The sequence below is a fragment of the Physeter macrocephalus genome, chromosome 2, assembly GCF_002837175.3.
Source record: "Physeter macrocephalus isolate SW-GA chromosome 2, ASM283717v5, whole genome shotgun sequence".
In the NCBI taxonomy this organism is placed as follows: domain Eukaryota; kingdom Metazoa; phylum Chordata; class Mammalia; order Artiodactyla; family Physeteridae; genus Physeter; species Physeter macrocephalus.
In genome coordinates, this window is record NC_041215.1 from 21,348,627 (window position 1) to 21,373,302 (window position 24,676).

Consider the following 24,676-nt stretch of genomic DNA (forward strand, 5'->3'; position numbering starts at 1 on the left):
CCCCCTCCCCCCCCCTACTCCATGGCTTCTCGGCTAAAAAAAAAAAAAACAAAAAAACGCTCCCTGCGCCCGGCTCTCAGGAGAGGACACGCTTGCAGAGAGAGAGAAAGCAAAGGAACAGACGAACGTCAGAGTCGGGGGCTGCTGCTGGGGGAGAGGCTGTCCTCCCCGCGTCCCCACCGCCCGGTCCCTCGCACCAGCTGGAATGGTCGTCCGGGGGGCACGGCGTCCTGGGCCCACCCGCCCTTCCCAGGGTTGGCTCTGACTTCGGGCTCCGACTCCGGCCGGGGAAGCGGCTGTGTGGGTGGCTTGTCTTGTTTTTAAGTTTGATTTTTGTTTGTTTTTCTTTTTTTGGGGGGGGACTTTTTTTTTTTTTTTTGTCGTTTTACTTTTTTTTTTTTTTTTTAATCCTCCGAAAGGAGAGTCCAGAGGTACAGGTGCCAGGAGCCAGGGAAAGGGGTGGAAAAACAAAATGAACAACAATAAAAAGAAAAAAAAAAAAAAATCACTCCTCCCGCTGTGCCCGAGGCCCGCCTGTGCCCCTCTGCGTGGTGAGCACCAGGAAAGTCGAGTGTCCGGCTGGTCGCGGCGGTGGCCAGCGGTCAGCAGGCCGACACCAGGCCCTTCTGGAAGGGGCAGCGGCGCTTGGGCCGGGGGCCCTCCTCGTCCTCGTCCTCGTCCTCCTCGTCCTCGTCTTCCTCCTCCTCCGAGGACGACGAGCTGTCCAGCGTGAGGTCCACCACGTCAGCTCCCGGCTTCCCGTTCTCCACGCCTCCCGCCGCGCCGCCCCCGCCGCCCGCGCCCCCGAGCGCGCCGCCACCCCCGCCATTGACGTTGGGGGTGGATGGGAGCCCATTAGCATCCGAGGTGCCTGTGGAAGAGAGACAGGGACAGACGCTCAGGATGGCAGGTGACCCGCAGAGCAAGGAAATCGGGGCCGGCGAGGGGCGGGGACAGCCTTGCGCAGCAGCACACCTCGGAGGACGGAGCGCCTCAGACGCCCCGCTCCAGGGGGGACCGACTCCACCAGGACGGTCGCGTTTCAGAGAAAAGGGCCACGCGGCGGGATAGAGTCAAACGCAGCAATCAGCAAACTCTGGGAACAGAAACTCGGGCAAAGCCCGGCTGAGGCCTCACCGAGCACAAGGATGGGGCACTGGGGGCTGCAGCTGCGCTCCTTCTCGGCGCGGATCGGGCACCACGAGCCGTCCACCAGGTACTCGATCTCATCGGCATCCTCACACTCGCTCAGGATCTTGGAGAGGAGCCTGGGGGCGGGAGGAGGGCGTGCTGACTCCTGGGCCCCACCCTGCTCCCCTGGCCGGGGGGTGGGATGCTGGCCGAGCCACTTCCTGCTCTCCAAAAGTGGCTTCAGGACAGCACTGGCCGCACCTTCTGACCTGAGGTTCGGGGCGGGGGCCCATGCCAGGCCGGGAGCAGGGACACACCAGAGCCCCCAGCGTTCGTTCAACATCAACACTGCACCTGCCTCCAGGTGGCTCTGACCGCCTCAGTCACGGTCACACAGGAGGGAGGCCTTGTCCAGGACACCCTCTGTGGCAGGCGGGGCCCCTCCCAGACCCATCACCACAGTATGAATACAGCTCTGCCATAGTGCGGCAGAGGGTCACCACAGTATGACTACAGCTCTGCCTGAAACATACTTTGCACCTGGAAAACTCCTACTCACCCTCCAAAGCCCTACTCTACGGCTCCTCTTCTCCAAGCAGAGCACAAGCAATAGGAATGTCTGTCTCTGGCTCGATCCTCCCATCCCACATGTCCAGCTGGGAGTTCCCTGAAGGCAGGGTCTGGGATGGAGTCCTTTTGGGGACCCCTAAATCACCTAGCTAAGGGCCAGAAACCAAGTGGCAGAGCCTTGTGGAATAAATGCACGACTCAAGGACCCTTCCCCCGGGAAGCCTCCCTGGCTATACCCAGGCCACATGGGCTGATGGAATGGCAGTCCGTGTGGGGCACAGTCACACTACCCAGCCCCAGCCCCGTCTGTCCCTAGAGCTGTCAGTTACCACCACCCGGGCCTGAGTGACCTGCTCTAGGCCTGTGGCGGGGGGGGAAGGCGGGCCCCAGGCTGCACAGCTGCCAGGCTGGGAACAGAGCTGCCATTCAGGCCCAGCCCTTGTGCCTGGCCCCAGGGGCCTCCTCACTCCACCCGAGGCTGGACAGCATTGGGGTGGCTGCTCGGCTCCTCCGGGGATGGGACCCAGGCTCAAAGCTGGTCAGACTGGGTTTGAAGTCCTTGCCCGGCTACCTGTGAGCTGGGGGCCTGGGCTGGTGGCCACCCCTTCTGAATCTGTCTCCTCATCTGTAAGATGAGGATGATCAAGGTCCACCTCCCTGGACGGCTGGCAGGGAGGGCTTCTCAGACCTCAAGCGCAGTGACCAGAGGGAGACGAGTACCCGACCGTGGGGACAGTTCACATGTGGCCACTGCAGGTCAGGGCTACCCCCTTCCCCGTGGCACACACCCCAGCCGCGCCTCGGCCATCGTGTGCAGGCGGGGGCCATGCAGTCGGTGGTCCAGGGCCGGCCCATGGTCTGCTCCTGCCTGGGCCACCAGGCTCCCTTCCCCAGCCCCAGCTCTGGGGACAGAAGTGGGTGTGGCTGGCGCCTGGCAGGAGCCAGTCAGTCAGGTGCTGGGCTCAGTTTCTGGAAACTTAAGATCAGAGCAAAGTTTCCCTTTCAGGGAGAATGGCCTTTTTTCCCTTGTCCCCCCTGCGGCATGGGGAGGGCCTGCTGGTTAGGCTAAGGGGACAGCCTGGCCGCACGCTGGTGTCACCTAGGAAAGGGCCCAACAGAAGGCGGTCAGAGTTTTGGGAAGACGTGCGTCCCCTTCACCTTCCTATGTGGAGGATGTGACCAAGCCCTTGCTGAACGCCATTTGAGAAGCAGCTCCCCAAATCGTGCAATGGGGTGGAAGCTAGGGCTTCTCAGGTCCCCATTTTACATGGGGGAGGAACAGACTCACAAAATGCAAGGTGACGTGGCAAGCAACAGTGGACCTCGTGGATCTGGAGACCCACTTCTGAACCCTAAGCTACGCCACTGCCACCCACACAGCAAAGGCCCTGACAAGTCCCGCAGGGCTGACAGCCACCTCTCTGTAGCCCAGGGCTTGCAGAGCTGCCACAGGGCGCTGCTGGGCAGCCCGGAGGCCCCAGGAGGCCTCAGAAGCTGCATGGCGCCACTCCTCCTTCCAGAGGCCCAGACAGTCGAGGGGCCAAGCCCAGCACAGCCTGGCAGGCGGCGGGACCCCCGTGTGCCCCAGCGACTCACCCATCGATGATGAGCTGGTCGTAGGGGGCTGGCTTGTCACACACCGGGCACATCCAGGTGGGCTTCTTCTCGTTCATCTGGAGGTAGAAGACGGCGTCGAAGCACTGTAGGTGTGCACAGGTCTCCGCGCGGCAGGGCACCGACAGCCGCATCTTCACCAGCTGCGGGGGCGGGAGGTGACGGGTGTGAGCGGCCGCCCGGCGAGCACTGTCCACCCAGCCGCTCCCACAAACCCGCGCACCCCGACTCACCGGGCAGATGAGGGAGACCCGCACGCCGGTGGTGGCAATCTCGCTGTCGGGGTCCAGGCGCAGCTTCTCTTTGACTGTGGGGAAGGGGTGGCCGGTGTCAGCGGGGCCCAGGGGCAGGTTTTCCCAGCAGCCAGAGATGCTCAGGAGGGCAGCAGTGAACACCCTCAGCACCGCTCGCCTCAGCTAGACACGGTGAGCACCCCATATTCACCTCCCAGGACAATGAGACACCTGCTTTAGCTCCAGGACCCAGGACTATGAGGAGAATCTATGTTAAAAAAGCCCTGGGCAGGAACTTCCCTGGTGGCGCAGTGGTTAAGAATCCGCCTGCCAGTGCAGGGGACACGGGTTCGAGCCCTGGTCCGGGAATATCCCACATGCCGCGGAGCAACTAAGCCCGTGCGCCACAACTACTGAGCCTGCCCTCTAGAGCCGTGGGCCACAAGTACTGAAGCCCGCGTGCCACAACTACTGAAGCCTGAACGCCTAGAGCCCCTGCTCCGCAACAAGAGAAGCCACCGCAATGAGGAGCCCGCGCACCGCAACGAAGAGCAGCCCCCGCTTGCCGCAATGAGAGAAAGCCTGCGAGCAGCAACGAAGACCCAAAGGAGCCAAAAAAAGAAAAAAAGCCCTCAGCAGCAGCCATTTATTTTTGACAATAACCTGGGTGCACAACGAGGGGGGCCAGCCCCCCAACAAGACCGCCCTTTTCTGGAAAGATCCAGGCAACAAAGAGCTGCCGTAGGCCACCTGCTGTGACTGTTAGCTCTGATGAAAACTGCCAGGACCTCCCGCACCACTCCAAGGGCTGGGAAGCCCCAAGGCCAGGAGAGCCTCACCAGGGACCCTCAGAGAGCGGAGTGAGCCCACGAGCACAGCTCCCTTGCACCGTCTGAGTCTGCTTCTCTAACAGATCAGAAGACAGCGGGCGCCCACCATAAAGCCACCGCACGGTGAGCCCACGAGGTGGAGGAAAAAAGCCTGGAAGGAAACTGGCCCACTGCAGCCCTGGGGATGGGCCTGCAGGGGGCGCAGGGAGGCTGGCCGACCAACCTGAGAGGGGCAGCAGTTCAGCTCCATCCCCAGATGGCTCGGGACCATGCCTGGGCCCTGCAGAGTGGAGGGCACTCGTCTTGGACAATGGGACTGCCCTTCCCTCCTTGATACAACACCTGCGCCCCCTCCTGCAGAGAGCCTTTCTCCCCCTCCCACACAGGGTTGAGGGTGACCTGCCAGCTTGTCCTCCCACCCCCTCAATGCCCCTACTGTCCTCAGCCACCCTGTGGCTCCCATCTCTGGCTAAGAGGTGCAGATAAATGGTAAACCCAGAGACCCTGGCCCCTGAAAAAGACCCTGGGCAGCTGAGGATGGGTGCAGTGCGTATCATGCTTCAAAGCAAGGCCTCGGTCCTCCTCTACCTAATAGAGAGAGGGAGGGCACACGCAGCAGAAAGGGTTCAAGTGAGACAGAGAACAGGACTTCCCGGCTGCAATCAGACAGCAACCCAGCAGGCACGATGCCCAGCCTGAGCTGGCTGTGGGAAGGAAGCTGGGGGCTTGCTTCAGAGGGGAGGCCCTGCCCGCCCCAGCAGGGGCCTGGGCTGCTGCCGCGGCCCCTGCACTGCCCCAGGCCTTGGCTCCAGGCCGGTCACGGAGGAGTTAAGCCAGGCCTCCCCATGCCCGTCCCCACCCTGGGGCCCACGGGTGCCTGGATGAGCCCTGCCCAGCCCTGTGCCAATGCCTGAACCTGCCAAGCGGGCAGGTGGTGGTGGGGGGGGGGTCGAAGAAAGGGCCATTTGAGGAAACAGGCAGGTGGCAGGGCAGGGTGCCTAGGCTGAGGTCCTGGGGTCACAGAGCCCTAACTCTGCCACACTGGCCTCAGTGTCCCCACTGGTCAGACTGTGACGTGGCCAGGCCCCACTGCCCAGATACGAAGTGAGGATGGAGTCAGAAGGCACCCCGCAAGGGCCTCCAGGCGACCAGAGAGGGAACTCCTGAGCCCCCGCTGTGTGGTGGGCAGCCCCCGGAGCAGGACACAGGAAGGTTCTATCTGCCCGTCCGAGTGGCTCCTCTGGGGTTTTTTAATGCTCTGTGTATCCCCACCCCCTTTTTTCTGGTTCTTAAAAGTACAAAAAAGAAAAAAAACCAATGGTCTCAGCATTCCGGGCCAGACCCTCATCATCACGTGTGCCTCCAACTGGGAATCCATCCTCTGCTCCCGCTGAGCGCGGGCCCCACCCCCTCCCGGTCCCGCACAGCCACCAGAAGCACCCGCCTGGAACGCTGATCACCTGGGGTCTTCCCCTTCCTGCAAGCCCTCCAAGGCTCCTCACCCACCAACCCCGGCTCTCCTCGCCCTATTCATAGAGCTCGCTGGGGGCTTTCGGCACACCCGGCCCGTCCCTGCCTCAGGGCCTTTGCACTGATGGTTCGCTGCCTGGCTCCCCCTCCTCCTTCTACATCCTCCAGAGACCTCCCAGAGCTCCCCAACCGCCAAGGGTGATGGCCGGACCCGGGGAGGTCCAGGTCCCACACAGGCAACAAGCTCCTGAGGACCAGGCCTGTGCCTTGTGCCCAGCAAATTGGGTCAGCAGTGATGGAGCCATGGCCACCCCCAGGGACCGTGGGGAGCCCCACCCAGCAGTGCAAAAAGCCCCGGGGCTCACCCAGTGCCTTGCACAGCTCCGGGTGCTTGACCCCGATGGTCTTCAACCTCTGCAGCAGCTCCGAGGAGGTCAGTTGCCGCACCAAGTACAAGGCCACGGAGTAACTCTGGGGGTGGGGGAGGGAGGGGAGTCAGGGCTGCGCCAATGGAGGCGGGGTGGGCAGGGGAGGGCAGGGGAGGGCGGCAGAGGGAGGGAGCTCCGGGGCTGCTCACCTTGCCATAGTTCCCCCAAGTGACGGTGATGCGGTTGGTGGCCGAGGACAGGTACATGAGGTGGGTGAGGTTAATGGGGCGGCACGGCCTCTTGGGCTCCACTCCAGGCTTGTTCGAGGGGTAGTAGCCCTGGAAGCAGACACCACGGCTGCGCCCATCACAAGGTGTTCCACGTGCCCCCCCCACCCCACTCTGCACTCTCTGCCTCGCCCCCCGCAGCAGATCCGGGGCTGCCAGGGGGGCTCACTCACCGGGACGGAGCAGTAGCTGTGGTTGACCTTCACGGCAATGTTGGGTGGGTACTGGTCTTCCTGAGGGCTGCTGGTGTCTGAATAGCAGATTCTGCAAGGACACCGGGGACCATAGGGCCACGGGCACCTCGGGCAGGGGAGGGCCCGCTGGGAGGGGCAGGGAGGACAGATGGGGGGCGAGGGTGGAGGTGACAGGACCCGTATCTGGCCTGAGTGGGGATGCATGCTGGCGTACCCACAGACAAGGCCAGATAGCAAGGGGGTGGGGGTGTGGGGTGCGTGTGTGTGTGTGTGTGTGTGTGTGTGTGTGTACACATGTGCTGGTAGCACATTCAGAAAACAATAAAAAATGTAATTTGTATATTACCTACCATGGGGCAAATATTTACAAGCCTATTGTTTAAAAAAATCTCTACCTACCTATTTCCTAGAAACCTATTTTGGGGGGACGGGGTGGGAAGGAATATGGAGAATTTACTTTGACATTTGTTCACAAAAGAAAGAACTAGCAAGATTTAGTTTACTCATACAATAGGCAAGTACTGATAGGAGCAATAGAAATTAACACTTAGAAAAGTAAAATTGCTTTTTCTATATTTGAAACTTAAGCCATAAACCTACCCTATGTACCAGCAATTCCACTCTTAGAAATTTACTCCACATAACTGAAGTCCAAGAGAGAGGGTCCTGGGGCCTCCCAGGGTGCGGAAGGGGAAGGTGGGCAAGGGTCGTGTCCCCACCCACCCCGGGGCCCGAGCACACCTGGGCTTACCTTAGGACGACCTGCACGGCCTTGACCCCAGGCTGCAGTTCTCTGCGCGGGGGGAGGAGGGGAGGGTCAATGGCGGGAGAGCGCCCAGCAGCCGCCTCTGACCCTTCACCGGGGGGACCAGCCAGACGGACTAACCCACTACTTCCCATGGTGACCGAAGGCCAAGAGTACTGACTAGAGCGTTCTCTCCTGCCATTTACTCACGGGTGATTTGGGCAAATGACCGCCTCTCTCTGGAAAATGGGGGGCTGGTACGGATAGTAAGAGGGTTGGTGGGTGTGGGCCTTGTGCCAGAGAAGCGGTGGCCCTAACAGTGACTTGTGTCTCAGCTGGAGACTGAAGGCCTCAGAGAGCAGAGTCAGAGCCCTGGGGCCAGCCTGTGTCCCTTATCTGCTCACCGGAGCGGCTGTGCCCCAGGGGACACTGGGGATGTCTGGGGACATCTGTGGTGGCCACGACTGGGGGGCTCCTGGCATCGAGGGGGTGGGGGCAGGGATGCTGCTCCACAGCCCACAGAGAACGCTCCGACCCTGATGTCCGGAGCAGTGAGTGGGGGACTCTGTTAAAGGGGGACGATTGGCCCACCTTGGGGCTGTGGGTCAAGGGTGGTGAGAGCGCGCGGGCCCTGAGCACGGGGTGGGGGCCACCCTTCCCTGCCACGCCGAGCCCAGGGTCTGCTGCGGTCCTGGCGAAGGCTGCCCTGGGCTGCCACAGCGGCGGGCAGGGGGCGGGCACAGCGCACCTGGAGTTCCGGATCAGCTCCACCTGTCTGGGCGTCAAGGCAAAGATGCACGGGCTCTCCTGAAGCTTCTCGTTATTCTGTGGAACTGGAGACAAATTTGGGGTCAGGGTCACGTCTGTTCCCTGGCGAGGGTGCCAACCATGGTCATTCCTACAGGCCTGGCCCTCTTCAGACTGGGAAGTAGGAAACGGGAGGCTGAGCCCCACCCAGGTGGGATGGATTTGGGGGATCCTGCCCCTTCCTGGGTAAGGAGAACCACAGCCCATGGTTCAGGGAGCACTCACGCCCCCCACCATGTCCCCCACTGAGGGCCACTCGGGGAGCAGCAGCCTCTTCAGCCCTCCGGGGCTCAGGCATCTACTCAAGAGGACCGAGAACTGCTCGGCGGGGGCAGAAGAGCATTGCTGGGCCGGCAGGATGCAGCACACCAGGCCACGTGCCCTCGGGCCAGCCACTTTCTCCAGGTCTGTGAGATGCCCGCAACAACTCTGTCCCCAACTTCCAGGGCTGTTCTGGGCATCTGGTGAGCCACGTGCCCAACCATGCAGCACTCGGCCCAGGCCCCGCACGTAATGAGGTCTCAGCAGGCTCAGCACGGCACTGCCAGAGGGAATGGGGACAAGCTGAACAAGGTCCCGCCTCCGGCACTCACGGGTTAGCCAAGGAGATACGGAAGTGAACCGGCAGTGAACCTCCAAGTGCACAAAATAAGAGTCACAGAGCAGCCTGGCGTGGCTCACAGTGGGAGGTGTGAGGAGGGCAGCCGGGACAGCACACACAGAGCCCTGCTCGCCATCATGGAGCACTGGGTGCAGAAGTCGCGAGACAGTCTGCCGGGGACGGAGACCTTGGCAGTGAAGAGCCGGCTCTTCACTCTCAGTCATCACTGTACTGAGAACCCCAGGTGAGATCAGAAAGCACTCTGAACTGAACGAGAAAATACAATACTCCAAAACTTGTGGGAGGCAGCTAAAGCAGTTGTGAGAGGGAAAGCAATAGCTTTAAATGCTTCTATTAAAAAAGAATGAAAAGGGTTTGAAATGAATGATGTATGCTTCCTCCACAAGAAGCTAGAAAAAGAAGCCCAAACTAAAAGCCAAAGCCATTAGAAGGGAGAAAATTAAAGATAAAGATGGAAGTCAATGAACCAAAAAGCCAACAACAGAGAAAACCAACAAAGCCAAAGTTCTTTGATACATACCTAGCTAGACAGAACGATAAGATCGTGAGAACACAAACTATCATGAAGGAAAGGTGGACATCAGGACAGATCCTATAGCCTTCAATAGGGGGTTGTAACTTCATGCCAATGAATTTGACAATTTAGGTGAAATGAACAAACTCTTCCAAAGACGCCAACTATCAAAACTGGCACCAAAACATATAGACAGTTTGAAAAGCTTTTTATCAGATAAAAAAAACTGAACTCATAATTAAAAACCTTTCCACAAAGAAAACTGCAGGTCCAGGTTGGTGGATTCAATCAGATGTTTAAGGAAGAAACCATATAAACTTTATATAAACTCTTCCAGGGAGTCCCCTGGTGGCCTAGTGGTTAGGATTCTGGGCTTTCACTGCTGGGGCCCAGGTTCAATCCCTGGTCAGGGAACTGAGATCCTGCAAGACATGCGGCACGGCCAAAAACAAATAAATAAACTCTTCCAGAAACTAGAGGAGGAAGGACACTTCTCAACTCATTTTAACGAGGCCAGCATAACCCTGCTTCCAAAACCTGACAAAAATGCATCAAGAAAGGAAAAACACAGCTGAATATCCCTCATGAACATGGATGTAAAAAATCCTTAACAAAATATTAGCAAACAGTCAGGGCCCCTGGGATCTGGCCCTGGAATGCAAGATTGGTTGAAAACCTCCACACGTCCACTTAAAGTGGCTAAAATGACAAGACCAACAATTCCAAGTGTTGACAAGGACCTGGAGCAACCTGGACTCTCTGCTGGGGGTAGGGGTGGTTGTAACATGGTACAGACACTTTGGAAAACCATTGGGCAATGACTAGTAAAGTTAAACATACACTTACCCTGTAACCAGCAATCTGCTGTTAGCTATTTCCCAAATAAATGGAAGTATGTCTACAAAAAGACCTGTGCAAGAATGCCTGGCTAATTTATTCCTGGCAGCTCTAAACTGGAAACAACCCAAGTGCCCACAACAGAAGAACAAATGGACAAGCTGTGGTACATTCATACAGTAAAACTTGTAGTCCATGCATCGACACGGAAGAATCTGAAGCCCCAAAGCTGAGCCAAAGAAGGCAGACGCAGAGAAGTACATGCTGCATGTGTGTTATATCACCTTACTGAACAGGCAAAACTAATCTATGGTGATAGAACTCAGAACAGAGGCGGCCTCTGGGGGTCGGGGGAAGGCAAGGACTGCGTGGTAGGGGGGCCCCTCGGGAACTTAACAGTGATGGAAATGTTCTGTATTTGGTGGCATTGGGGTTACTCAGTCACATGCATTCGCTAAAACTCAAGTTACGCACTAAATATCTGTGGATTTCATTGTATGTAAACTATACCTCAATGTTTAAAATTTTAAAACTACACTGAGAAGTGGTGATCATTCTGTAACGAATAAAAATATCAAGTCACTGTGTTGGATACCCGGAATTAATATTGGATTGTAAGCAATCATACTTCTATTTAAAAATAAATTTGATGAAGCCAAAAAACCCCCACCAAAACAAAAAAAAAAGGAAAACCCCACCAAAACTAAACAAGGGACTTTCCTGGCAGTCCAGTGGTTAAGCCTCCACGCTCCCAATGCAGGGGGCCCGGGTTCGATCACTGGTCAGGGAACGAGACCCCGGATGCCGCAACTAAGAGTCCACATGACGCAACAAAGATCCCGTGTGCTGCAACTAAGACCCGGCGCAGCCAAAAAAGGAAGATCGGCTCCAGGCCCCACGTGGAGGAATACTATGCTCCCGCGAACACAGGGAGTCACGAATCAAGCAGCTCTTTGTGCTCCAACAGAGACTAATCCCCAAGATGATTTTAAGTGGAAAGAGCAGGTGCAGACCAGTGTGTACCTCAGGCTGCTATTCGTGTAACCAAAACCAAGGAGGGGTTCTGTGCAAGAGCCGCCTCTGGGGAGAGTGGGTGCCAGAACTGGCCACTACCGCGGCCCTAGAGCCGGGGGAGGTAAGGCGTCTGCTCTTTTTATACTGCAAATCCTTTAGGACAGCAGTAGGCAAACTGTCCCTACAAAGGGCTGGAGTGTAAATATTTTCAGCTCGGCGAGCCACACTGTTTCTGCCTCTACGTCCCCACCCTGCCTTGTACCATGAAAGCTGCCGGTGAGGGCGAGCACGTGGCTGCCCGGCTTGGCCGGGGTAGGGGGACTGCCAATAGGGAGCACGCAGCCCTGGGGCTGGGCCCAGCCCTGGTCGGCCCACCCCTGCTTCAGAACCTTCTGAATTCCAAAGCGCAGCCTCAGGTAGGCTATTTAAAAAGCAAACACAATTTGAATTTAAAAGCAGCCCGGGCTCAGAAGCCAGAGCTCCCGGGCCGGGGTTCGTACCCCAGCTCTGCTCAGCCACGCCCCCATCCCCACCCAAGCCTGTGCGCCCTCCACACAAGGGACCAGTTTCTCAGGGTTCACAGTGCCGGGGCTGGAGCTGGCGCTCAGGAAGAGGTGGCTGCTGAAACCGCCACGCTGCTGCTGCCAGTTCCTGCTCGTTGTGGAGGGAGGGCTGGTCCTCCGGAGTCCCGGTTGGGGCCCTTGAGAAAGGCCGCCTAATTGGAGGGCTGGGGTGCACGTAGGCTACCTGCAGATGCGCCCAGACCTGCCCGAAGAGCCCCAGGCAATTATTTATGGGGGGAGGGGGTCTCACAACATCTGAGCTGGGCCGCCAAGGCTGTGGGGGGCGTGTCAAAAATAGTCCCCCACCCCACAGAGTCCCCAGGGAGGCAGGGGAGGGGACGGCCCACCCACCAGCCAAGGAGCTCTTCCTGCAGAAACCGCGAGAGGGGTTGCCGAACTGGCTCCGGAGTCCCTTTCCCGGAAGGACTCCTATTTCTAGATGAGCCTGCTGTGGAGGCACGGGATGCATTCCGAATCCCGATTTTCTGCTGTGCCATCAGCCTGGGGTGGCCGACTGTTACCCCAGGAAGCCAAGTGGCCGGTGGGAGGCCAGCTGCCAGCTCAGCTGGGACACAGTGGGCAGGGGTCCCCCAAACCGGGACCTGGGCCATCCACCACCAGTGGCAGCCCCACCCTTCCAGTTTTCAGGGCTGAGATTCGGGCGGAGTCTGTGACCCGCCCCCTCACCCCCACTCTCAGCTCCCTCGGCCAATCCCGTTGTTGAGGATTTCCGAACGCGCCCAGGGCGCTCTGTCCCCCCCAGTGCTCATCTGATCGGTATGAAGACCCCTTGCCGGTCTCCGGGCTGCCCCCAGCCCTGGGCTTCGGGGGAAGCTCTGTCCCCAGCCCTGGTAGCCTTGATTCCACCGCAGCCACCCTGGGTGCCTCCTTGTGCTCCCCACCTGCCAAGAACATACCTCGGGGCCTTTGCACTCGCCACCCCCTCTTCCAGAACATTCCTCCCCCAACCATCTACACAGCGCTGGTGTGTTTTAAACTTGTGCGAATGCCACTGGAATGAAGCCTTCCCTGAGTGCTTGTATCTAAAAACCGCACCCTCCAACCCAACCCACCAGCGACACTGGCACTCCCCACCTCCTTCCAGCCTCCATTTTTCTCCCAAACCCTCACCTCCTAAGAATTAACACAATTTTCCAGTGTCTTTGGTTCATCGTGGACACAGAACCAAAACTACCTCTACTGTCGCCCATGCTGCACAGCAGGGTGGCCATGGGGGTCCCCCGCCAGGTGGCTTGGGGGCTGGGATGAGGTACACGCCCTCCTAGCCTCAAGCACACCCAAAGGCCTCAGCCTCAATACCTCTCTGGGACTAAAGGGAGAACCCCTGCCCCAAGGTCCTCGGGGAGCTGGAATCCCAGGAGGAGCCGGTGGACCAGGGACTCAGCCCCCGGGCTCCATCCGAGACCCCGACAGAGGGCCTGACACACGCAGGCGGCTGCCAGGCAGCCTTGCAAACTGTCACCAGGAAAGAGTATTTAATGACCTCAGCAGGTGCTCACCACATACTGGGGCGGGGGGGGGGGGGCGGCGGCGGGGTTTTGACAAACCAGCATTGACAAACCAGCAGTCAGGACACACCACACATCCGAGGTTGCACACGCAGACAGAAGGCAGCAGCGGCAAGAACAAGCGCGTGACTTCTTTGCTGTTAACCAGTGTTTTCTATGATGAACACATATTTTTACAAAAGTTTAAATAGAAAGAAAAGGAGATTTTAAGAATTCGATCGGGGGACTTCCGGTGGCACAGTGGTTAAGATTCCGTGTTCCCAATGCAGGGGGCCTGGGTTTGATCCCTGGTCAGGGAACTAGATCCCACATACATGCTGCAACTAAGAGTGTGCATGCCGCAACTCAGGAGCCCCTGCCTGCCGCAACTGAGACCCGGCACATAGATAAATAAATAAATAAATAATAAAATTTTTTTAAAATTTAAAAAAATAAGAGAATTTGATCAGCTGGGACTTCCTCCCACTGGCCTGAAGCCCTTAGGCAGGCAGCCCCTGCCCCTGGGCCCCCGAGGTCCCCTCCTCCAGGCTGAGGCCTGGCCCCAGTGGTGATGGTGGGGGCGTCCTGGAGGAGGTGGGAAAACAGGTGCCCCAGGCTGGGCGCAGGGGCCTCATAACAGCAGGGGGCAGACGGGTACAAGCCCCAACTAAGGGCTCTGGGTTCGAATCCCAGCTCCTTCACTCACGGGGCAAGGAACCCAGACTTCCTGCTCGTGGGGTTATGGGAGGAACAAGGACTGAAGGAATGACTCAAAGTTTTTCTCACTGCAGCCTTCAGGCTGCTCCTCATCTCCAAGCCCTTGCTCACCTACCCCCACCTCACTCTGTCCTCTGGATGCAGTGGGGAACAAGCCAGTCCCAGGCGATCAACAATGCCAGGGTTGGGAGCAAGGTCCCGGAGGAGGAGAGAGTGGTAAGGAGGAGAGGGAGATGAGCTGTAGATCAGGCGATGGGGCAGGGAGGGCCATGTGGGTGTCTGGGGAAGAGTGTGACAGACAGAAAGAACAGCACATGCAAAGGCCCTGGGGCAGGACCAAGCCTGGAGTGCTGGAGGAGGCTGGAGCAGAGTGAGTGAGGGTGAGGGTTAGGGGTAGGGTTAGGCCAGGCGAGAGAGAGGAGGTGAGGGGAGGGAGGAAGAACGTGACCAGCCTGCTATTCTAAAAGCTTCCTCTGGGGACTTCCCTGGTGGTCCAGTGGCTAAGACTCCACGCTTGCAATGCAGGCGGCCCGAGTTTGATCCCTGTTCAGGGAACTAGATCCCACGTGCCACAACTAAGAGCCCGTGTGCCGCAACTAAGACCCAACAAAGCCAAATAAAAAATTAAATACTGAAAAAAAAAGTAATCGTCTTAAAAAAATAATAAAAAATTTAAAAAATTAAGAAAAAGAAAAGCTTCCTCTGGCGGGTAAAGTGTGTGGGGAAGACACCAGGAAGGAGGTTGGGCAGATTAAAGCCGGGGCGGGCAGGAAGTCGGGGGGATCACAGCAGGCAGAGGTGAGCCACCTCTGGCAGGACTTGGGGTGGGCTGGAGGCCTCGCCTGGGACAACCTACACACCCACCTGAGGGCCCCCTCACAAGTAACGCTGGGTGTTCCCCAAGGCACCCACCTGCTGCAGAGCTGACGGAGCCCCTCCCACCACCACGGGCAGGGGAGGCCCAGCCAGCCCAGTGGGTCAGGCCACCTGCCCCTGGATGCCACAGACAGCCCATGGGCCTGGTGGGTACCACGCTGGGCTGTGGGGCGGCAGGCAGGCCTGCCGCAGGGGTATTATTATCCACCTCAGAAAGGACGCAAAAGAACAAGACCTGGGAAGCCCTCAGGACAGCCCAGTCGGTCCCCACCTTTCCCCGCGCCCCACCGATCTTGGTTCTTCTGGTCTCTGCCATCCACGTCCAGGCCACTCTCCCTTCCCCAGCCTGTGGCACACCACACTCTGGTCACAATGGCCTCCATTCATGAGCTCTCTCACCACGGGGCCTCTGCCTGGAACACGCTCACCCACCCACCCCCTTTGGCCGGCTTAATTGTTACTTATCCCTTGGGTCTGGATGGGATTGTGACCTCCTCCAGGAAGGCTTCCTGACTGCCACCTTCCCACAAATGCACAATAAGGGGCTCCTGGTACTGACAGCGCCCTCCCCCCTCCCTGCCCCCGGGGAACCCCGCACTCCCTGACCGGAGCATTCCTCACCCGTCACCGTTTAATCACCTCTAGGGCACCTTCCTGGCAAAACTCGCCAGGTCAGGGATCCCACTACCTTGCTTGGACAATACCAGCCAAAGGGCTTGGAGCCTGAATGAGGGACGTATTGATATATTGGCCCTGCCCAGTGGGGACAGGGCTAGACCAGTGGCTCTCCACCAGAGTCAGCGCCGACCACGTCCTGGGGCATGAGGAGAACTGGGGGGCAGCTTGCTCACCATGCTGGGCCACGGGAGTGGACCCAGCCCACAAGGCGCTGGCCACAGGACGCCGGGAGCCTCGAGGAGCAGCGGTGGGACAGGTCGCGTTTCCTTCCTTCTGCTCGTGGCGAGTCTCATGATGGTACCTCGTCTCCCCCACGCTCCCTGGCCCTGAGGTCTGGGCCTCCCAGAGCAGACACTCAGCCTCTGCCTGCTGACACCCCAAGTGGCCAGGCTTAGGGGACCCTCCGGCCATAAGAGGGTTGAGCCCCAACCAGCAGTGTTGGACCCGAGACTGCATTCCCAGTCCCTCTGAGTTCTGCTGTGGGTGAGCAGCAAGCGCCTCTGCCCCCCGGGGTGCACCCCTCGGCGTGCCTGGCCCAGATGGCTGGGCTCCCTGTCCTGAGAAGAGGCCTGAGGTCCAGAACCTTCATGTGGTTCAGAACCAGGGCTTCCCCACAGGGAAGCAAGATGCCACTGGCGCAGGGAGGGGGTCAGAGGAGGGAAGATGGCTCAGCACGCGGCCCCGGAGTCCTTTCCCTCAGGATGCCGTGTGACCTTGGGCTAGTCTCCTGACCTTTCTGGGTGCCAACCCCCAGCCCCCGCTGGAGTGGATCATCTTTCTCCTAAGGTCCTTCCAGCTCCCAGTCTGTGGCTCTATTATTCCCCTCCCCTCCCCCAACCAGAACATTCCCCTCCACGTGATTTATGTCTCCTGTCTGCCTGGCGCGGTCTCCATCCCAGAGCCTGCCGGCGGCTCTTCCGGGGAAATAGGACCAGACTGTTTGGGCCTCGTTTCGGTCGGCAGGTCATGACCAGGGGTGAGGGGGAAGGGGAAGCTGGCTAGAGCCTCCTGAGGTGGGTCCTGGGCAATGCCAGTGCTGCAGAACTCCCCGTGGGGAGGCGCCCAGGGTGAGGGGTAGGCGGACAGAACTGCCGGTGCTGGAACAGCAGGGACCAGATAGCTTCAGGGCCACCATCAGTGCTCTATGAGGCCTCCCCCAGGAACCCGGGTAGTCCCCGGGGAGTCCCTGAGGAGACGGGAGTCTCGGGAAAAGGGTACATCCTGGGAGAGGGGCAGGGGAGTGGGTGGGAGCAAAGGCAGGGTGGGGTCGGCCTCTTTGTTCTGAGACGAGAGTAGAGTGATTTCTGGTGTAGACAGGGGAGCAGACTCTCCCGGAGATCAGGTGACTGGGGTCCCTGGGGGCTCAGGGCAAAGTAATGCATTGTAGGGCGGGAATGGTTGCACGTTCGCGGGCAGGAAGGAAGCCCATGGTCCGGGCAGGGGAGGGGGGCTGCCGGCCCTTAGTTCAAAGTCACCTCCAGTCCCAGGCCCCTGCCCAGCGCCAAGCCCGCCTTGCAGCCTCCCTGTAAAAACCCAGCCTCCCTGATATAAAGATCATGCTCGAGTCCTTAGGAAGGAGTCTGAATCTTCAGCTGGACCTCCAGAACCAGCCAGCCAGCCAGCCAGCCAGGCCTGAGACTCCAAAGTCTGCGGGGGGGGCGGGGTCGGGGAAGGTTGGGGGGGGGATGGGTCCTGGCATCTAGAAAGAGGTTGTGGGGAGCAGAGACAGGGAAGATCATCCTGGAGAAACTCAGGAAGGGGCCCTGGGTCCCCAGTGCTGCCACGTCACCCCCACGATAGGTGTTGGTGAGCCAACCTGCCCCCCACCTGGGGGCTGGCAAGAAACACCTCCTGATGCCAGAGAGAAGGCAGGGGAGGGTGGAGCCCTGGGCCAGAGTGCGGGGCCTCAGACCCCAGGGTCAGGAGCACCTGAAGCGCTTTCCTCCACCTCCTACAGCCTCACCTGGAGCCACATGCCCTCCGAGAGAGCCCGCCATCCCTCCCCCTCCCCCCACCCAGGGCAGGACAGAGGGGGCCAGCGGCGCTGGCTGGAGCTAAAGCCTGTGTGCAGACAAGGGCCCCCTGGATGAGCAAGGCAGGCCGCTGGGTCAGCAGGGTTGGGAGGGACTGAGCCGCGTGGCCAAGGGCACAGCGGGTGGGGGCGTGGAGGGGCCATGACCTCGGCCACAGCACACAGGGACCAACTCACGACCAGGGCCCACTGTGACGGGTGGCAGGACCCACAGCGCGGGTAGGCCGGGGGCACCCTGAGGCTCCAAACAAGGGGTGATAGAGGGAACCTCCACAAGGGTGGGGGGCTCTGTCTGCTCCCTGCTGCACCCCCTGATGGGTGCCCACCCAGCAGGTGCTCAGGTATATGCTGTGTGACCGGGTGGGTGATGAGTGGCAGGAGGGGTCTCCAGGAACACTCAGGCACCTGGTAAAACTTGAGGGGTGACAAGAGCCCCATCGCATTCCACTCGCTCTCTGGAGCCCTGGAGGCCCAGGAAGCTGTGGCTGGTTGGTGTCCTGGCCCCGGAGCTCAGGGCAGCATATAAGGCTGAGTCTAGGCTGACACCCACTCCCAGCCCTGTCATCAGGCTGTCCGGAGTGGGGGTGGGGGGGCCTGCTACAGGCCTGATACACAGCAGGCCTGTCCCTCAGTCAACGTAAGGGACAGAGAAACGAGGACGAGGTTCCCCGGCATCATCTCCTCTATCCGCACTGCACCCCGCCTCTCAGAGGCACACCTGGCCATGTCCTGACGGGCCGGCCCATGTTGACAGGCCTGAACCCGCTGACCGAGGTCACTCCCGCAGGCTACCTACTAGGAAACAGCCTTCTGCGGGGGGCGGGAGGGAAGGTTGAACCTCCAGTCCCTTCGTCACCAGGAGTAAGACCACAGAAGCCAGCCTTGCAGGTGGCCCCCAGTGCCCCCGCCTCCTGGTGGTCCAGCACGGTGGAGCCCTCGCCCACGGTGCACCAGAGTTGGTTCCTCTGACCAGTGGAATGCGGCAGAAGCGAAGATATGCCACTTCCAAGCTGAGGCTGTGAGAGAGACCTCAGCTTCCAGTGGGGTCACGCACTCACAGAGGTGCACAAGCTTTCTCTCTCCCTCTTTCCACCGCAGCCCGCCCCCCGCCCCAATCATGGTTCCGGGGGAAGCGAGCCACCACACCATGCTGGGAGGACACTCAATCAGCCCCCAGAGGCCCAGGCGGCAAGAACTGGGGCTTCCAGCCAGCAGCTGGCAACCATGTGAGTAAGCGCCCCACCCCCAGCCCCAGTCGAGCCTACTGATTAGGCAGCCCCCAGCCGACAGGTGGACTGTGACCTCCCTGAGTGACCCCAAGCCAGGCCGCTCCTGAGTTCTGACCTTCAGAAACTGAGGTGTCGGCTGTTTCAAGCCACTGGGATTTGGGGTAACTTGTTACATGGCAACAGGTCACTAATTCAAGGACCCCAAGGTGGCCCCTGTGCTTCCTGGGAGGGACAAGCCCCCCTCAGCCCCTCGGCCCTTGCTGCTCCCCAGAAAATGCTCTGGGTTGGCTGCTTGGCTGGCCTTGGGCACTGGGAGAACTCAGAAGGTGGGGCCGCCCCCAGGGGCGGCGGGGACTCACCCAGCTCGGTGGGCTTCAGCAATTCATCCAACATGTTAAAGAAGGGCAACTTCACCAGGCGCACTTCTGGCTTGAGGGTCTTGGCAGGCAACCGTCCGAGTCCGTTTAAGTACTTCCCGTAGAGCACGGGGTAGTCAATGTTGGGGCCCGTGAGGGGAGTCCTGGGCACCGAGCTGGCCCGCTCATAGGTGGAGTGCATGGTCAGGGGGTCCAAGGGCCGGTGGGGCTGCGGCACGGGCTCTGAGCTCTTCTTGGCGTAGCGTGTCTCGTAAAGCTCCTTGATCTTCTTGAACAGCTCGGGGCTACAGTCAAACTGGACCAGCTGGAGGGCCCGGGTGACAAGTTCGTGTTTAAGTCCGCTCTTACTCCGGCCGACAAAACCCAGGAGCATCTGAAGATCAGAGACTCGGAAACTCATCACCATGTTCTGGGGAAGAGCAACCACAAACACACAGGTTCAGAGGGACACGCTACCAGGGTGAGGGACTGCCTGGGCCAGCTGGGGGGATAGTGAAGTGAGACCCTGCTAGCAGCTGGCCGGCCTGGGGCCCCCAGGAGGAGGAGGCGGCAGCTTCTGCCCCAGTCCCACCGGCCCGGGCTTGGTCCCACCTCCACGCCTGTGCTCAGGCTGCCACCTCCCCCTCCCCTGAGAGGTCCCCTCCCCGCTCAGCCCTGCTCCGCTCCTCCCCCTCCAACCTTCCTCAGCATCACCGACGCAGCAAAAGCTCCTCTGACTGACCACCCCCCCGCAACTGCTTCTATTTTAGGTCCTCTTTTCCCATCTTCAAGCCTGAAAGCATCCCCAGGGCAGGAACTGGGAATCTTGCTTCTCCATAAACAGCCTCAGCCGCTCTCCAACCGAGAACACTGATGGCCTCTCTGACCCTGGGCCTCTTCGTCAGGGAGGACGGCGGGTCGACCTCATCAGGATGTGGGAAGGACCAGATGAGGCGATGCACGTAAAGCAGAGTGAGCGCTCAGCCAACGTCGGCCACAAACACATTTTCCCTTTGGTCTGGAGCACGGTAGCCACCGCTTGCTTAGTACTGACTCACCTGCCGGGGACTGAGCTGGGCGTGTGATTATGCACTTAACTCTGATCCTTCAAACACCCCTACCAGGTTGGGGTGAGCTCCAGTTACAGACAAGATCCAAACCCGACTGAAGCCGGGGTGGCTCCTCTCTACCAGGCTGCCTCAGCACCGACTTATTTCAGCTGAGCGCTGCCGAGGCCGTCAAGGCGTCTGCTGGTCCCCCCTGCAGGCTTCCTCCGCTTGGTGCTGTGGACACTGGGCCCATCCCGGGCATGGTGGGGTGTGGAGCAGCATCCCTAGCCCCGCGCACTCGATGCCAGGGCTCCCGCAAACCCTAGGCGTGACAACCACAAACGTCCCACAGACATCACCAAACGTCCCCTGGGGGGCAGGATCAGCCCCAACAGAGGAGCGCGGGGATCCAGCAGCCACAGAGGCTACGAACTGACCCGTGGCAAAGTGATGACTGGCCATTAATACCTGGCAGGGCCCCTCCAACGAAATCAGACCAAATACAAGAGAGCAGTGGAGCCCAGTGTTTTCTGTGGGACTGGCCGGCAGTGGCCTGCCCTCCATGACCTTCTGGGCTCCCCGATAAGCTACATAAGCAAAGTATCCCGGAGGGATGGGCCAGCGGGGTATGGGGGCCACCCATGCCAAGCCCTGAAGCTGACCTGTGATGAGTGAAACGTGGTGGGAAAAAGACATTTCCGGGGGGGATGGAGAAAGAGAAAGTACAAGCGATGACAGTGGACATGGAAAGCTGGCGAGCCTGGGGCAGAACAGTACCCAAAGAAACCAATAAATCACTTAAACTCAACTAGAAAAAGTCTGATGGTCAGAGGTGGGCGGGACCCCTGCCAGGCTGGTTACGTGCCACAAGGCACTGCTGTTTCCGGACTGTCAAGGAGTGAGCTGTGGAATCTGATGGTGGCTCCAGCACTCAGGAGCCCTAGGTTCAAGCCCAGACCCTTCCCTAGGTTCCCAGATGACCCTGGGTCCGCTGTCAGGCTTCTGTGCACTTTGGACAAAATGGGAACTCTAACATTCTTTCCAGCTGTACGGCGCCAGGCTCCTGCTGATGGCAGAGGGGTCTGCTGGGCCCAACATGACACAGACAAAGGTGCGGGGAGGCCCCATCCTGCCTGCAAAGACTCGAGGGGGCTTCTCCTGCTGCAGGGTTTTTCTCCTACTCCTGCACTGCAGACGGGGAGCGCCCACCAATGCCAAGCACAAGGACCTTCATGGTCACTAATCTCACAAGGACTGGTGCCCATCACACAGGTGAGAAAACTGAGGCTCTGAGAGGCAAGCACCTGGCCCAAGGCCTCCCCGTGCATCCGCGGCAGGGCTGGCGGTATTTGGACTCGGGGCCATCGGGCTCCTGAGGCTGCTTACTTCCACTCACACCCAGCTGCCTGAAACCCCCTCACCCCCCAGCACACCCGCTGCTTGGGGGCCTAGCAGTCTGCTGGCCTTCCAAGAGTCTGAACGCTTTTGAAAACAAAGAGGCTTCGCCTCCCTCCGCCTGACTTCCTACCTTGAACAGAGAAGAAAGGCTTGCAGACAAGATGTTTCTTCTGGAAGAGCCCCAAGGCGCTCCAGGGGAGAGGCAATGTCATATGGAAGCTGACCGCCCACCATGGAGCCAAAGGCAGGTGGGCCTGGCCTTCTGGAGTCTGACCACAGCACATCTTCCTGACCCTGGGAGTCCCTGCCCCTACCTACCCCTTCCACCACGTTGGGGCCATCCGGAGCCGCCTCATGCACGCGCATCCCGGGGCACACCCCTTGAGCTGCCATATGTTCATGACTCGGATTTCTCAGCAGCTGCCACCACCGAGGAGCCTGCCCTTGACGCTGGGAGGGAGGGGGGGCCGCGCAAGCAGGGTGCAAACGTTCAGGAAGAAGCCCCAAGTGCTGCGCAGACCACTTCCTGCCGTGGCTTCATCCTGACCCGCCTGCCCCTCAGATCTGTGTTTATAAACAGCGCCAGGCCCCAACGGCTTCCAGAGCCTCAACTCTGGGCTCCTTTGGAGCGGTGTGGAGAAACAGCAGCTGTGCTGAACTTAACAGGGGTGCCTCTCTCCAGGAACTAAGAGCTCTGTGCAGAATGCTACACACCCTCTCAGGGAGTTCCCAGACCACTCCCCCACCCCCACCCCCAAGCCCCTCTCAGCCGCCTCAGGTTAAGAGTCTCAGATTTCCAAGCTTATCGACAAGCTCTTCGCTCTCCCCTCGGACTAGCCCATCATGCACTCCAAAAGACAAAGTCTCCGGCTCTCGCTACAAAAGGCTGGGAAAGCGCCTAAAAGAGGGGGACATTTCAATGACAGGTAGGCACTCCACAGTGACAGCGAGGGACTGAAGGAGAAAGAAGGCTCCCTAGGATGGGAGCAGGCTGGGCTCACGAGGTTCGTGTTTTAGAGCACTTGAAAAAGGGTCAACTTGATCTAATTGGGGAGGGGGGCCCCAGCCACTGGAGGGTCAAGTAGAGTTCATCAGATCATATTTCAAGGCCCTGGATGATATAAGAGTTGAGATCCTACTCTCTGGCTGGAGTGGGGGCGGGCGCCCAGAGCCACAGCCCCACAGCCCCACAGCGGCCCGAGGAGGTTAAATTTCAGGGCTCCAGGGGACTTCAGGCCGCAGGTTGCTGCCTTGGGCTGGCAGAGTTCAGACTCTGCATCTCTAGGGCAAGTCTCAATTTCCCAAAACTCCGGAGAGGGGCAGCCATGTGTGTGATGCAGGTATATGGAGAGGGCACTCAGGGGTGAATGGAGGCTAATACCCTATAATCACAGAACCTTGAGGGCTGCATTTCAGATCCCAGTGGGAAGGGAAGGGAGATGTGTAAGGAGAGGGAGGAGCAAGAGAAAGAAAACATTTACAGGTCAGGACCCTGGGGAGGGGAGAGCAGCAGGGGGAGGGGGCGGTGCCTCGGTCCTGCAAGGTCCGGTCCCCCACCTCCCTGGGATCAGCGGCCTTGAGTAAACTTCTCCGGGAAGAACCCTAGCCTAGTCAGGGGCAAGGGTTCTGGAGCCTCACCTCGGGGAGACATCTGGGGGAAGATACATCCCCGGGAGAGGGATGCTCCCAGCTTAGTCCCAAGAGGGTTAAAAGGGGCCCCAAGCTTGGAGAAGAGGTGGCATCTATGGGATGTGGAATGTGGACCCCAAACAGGAATACGGGGGAGAAAGACTAGAAACTAACCACCAGCGTCCCCCAGCGCCGGGAGCCCCCAGCTGTCCCGTCACGTGATCGCCCTCCTAACTACCCTACGCTGCAACCAGCCAGGGACTCTCCAAGGACCGACGTTAAGAGATCGGCAAAAAGAGAAGGGTGCCTCAGATGCCAGAGCTGGGGCGCATAAACATATCTAAAGCAGGGTTTCTGGGGGCTGTGTGGGAAGGGAGTGTGATCTGAGCAGTAGACTCACGATGGGGTAGAATATAAGGGAAGTAGACAAGGTTTGGAAATGGAGTCTGATACTGCGAGTGTGGTCCAGAGACCCCAGAAACAGAGTCCAAAGCAGCACAGATTATGTCCTGAGGGTAAAGAGGGAGGAGGAAGGCAGAGCCCAAGACCCAAGACTGAGAGGAGAGAGTTATTAGGAAGGCGCCGACACAGGGGCCAGGGCTCCATCCCATTGGGGAGGGCAAGCTCAGTTATCGCCGCGCGCACTCCGGGGTGAAGAGGGTGTCGGGAGGGGGGCGGGGCTCTGGGACCAGAGCGGGAGCTGAACATTGGCTCCAAACCCCAGCCTGGGGTAGAGACCCCAAGAGACACACTGTGTTTGGGGGCGGTTCAGGACCCCAGCTCATCACCCCGGATGGTGGAAACGGTGGCAGAAAAGTCAGGGGACCCTTCTGAGCAGGAGTCGCCAACCCCAGCCTGGTCAGCTAGGCGAGGAGACTAAGACCCAGATGCCAGCCCACTGTACCATGGGGGGCGGGGAGGCGCAGACACTCCCCCAGGCCAAAGAGCGCCGAACTCGAGGAGGGAACGAGCAGGTCAGCCAGTCATGCTGTCCGGGGGGACTGTGCCTCAAGCTGGGAGGCGCGGCCCTGTGCCCGTGCTTAGGGAGATCCAGACCCCAACCGCTTGAGCTGGAGGTAGGAGAACCCAACCTCCCACCTGGGGGCCGAACCCCTGGCGCGAAAACTGGGGTGAGGTTTTGGGGGCCCCGCCCCCGGCCTCCCCGCGCCCCGCCCGCAACCGGAGCCCCGGGGCCAGGGGCTGGCGAGGGAGCCAGACGCCGAGCCGCGGGCGGGCCGCACTGTGGGGCCCCGAGCGGAAGGCGCAGACCTCGGCCGGCCGCCCGGCCCCCGCCCCCCCGCCCGCCCTGGCCGGCGCTGCCGCCGCTCACTCACTTTGGCCTCCACCAGCTCCGCCGCCATCTTGGCCACCAGCGTCCCCCGCGCCGGGAGCCCCCAGCCGTCGC

General features: G+C 59.7%; 1 protein-coding gene across 2 annotated transcripts; it reads right to left on the reverse strand.

Annotated features, from left to right (window-relative positions):
- Positions 1 to 363: 363 nt before the first annotated feature.
- On the reverse strand, positions 364 to 24,676 carry PIAS4 (protein inhibitor of activated STAT 4). Of its 2 annotated transcripts, none has more exons than XM_024134458.2 (11): positions 24,606 to 24,676; positions 19,199 to 19,625; positions 8,191 to 8,275; positions 7,449 to 7,490; positions 6,677 to 6,767; positions 6,426 to 6,554; positions 6,214 to 6,319; positions 3,549 to 3,622; positions 3,298 to 3,458; positions 1,138 to 1,268; positions 364 to 871 (listed from the first exon to the last, which is right to left on the reverse strand). In XM_024134458.2, the coding sequence occupies exons 1-11, from the start codon at positions 24,630 to 24,632 to the stop codon at positions 603 to 605; spliced, it is 1,542 nt and encodes a 513-aa protein (XP_023990226.1). In that variant the 5' UTR covers positions 24,633 to 24,676; the 3' UTR covers positions 364 to 602. The 2 variants fall into 2 exon arrangements, with proteins under 2 accessions (XP_023990226.1, XP_028356096.1); XM_028500295.1 differs by having other exon boundaries at positions 19,199 to 19,589; positions 24,606 to 24,662.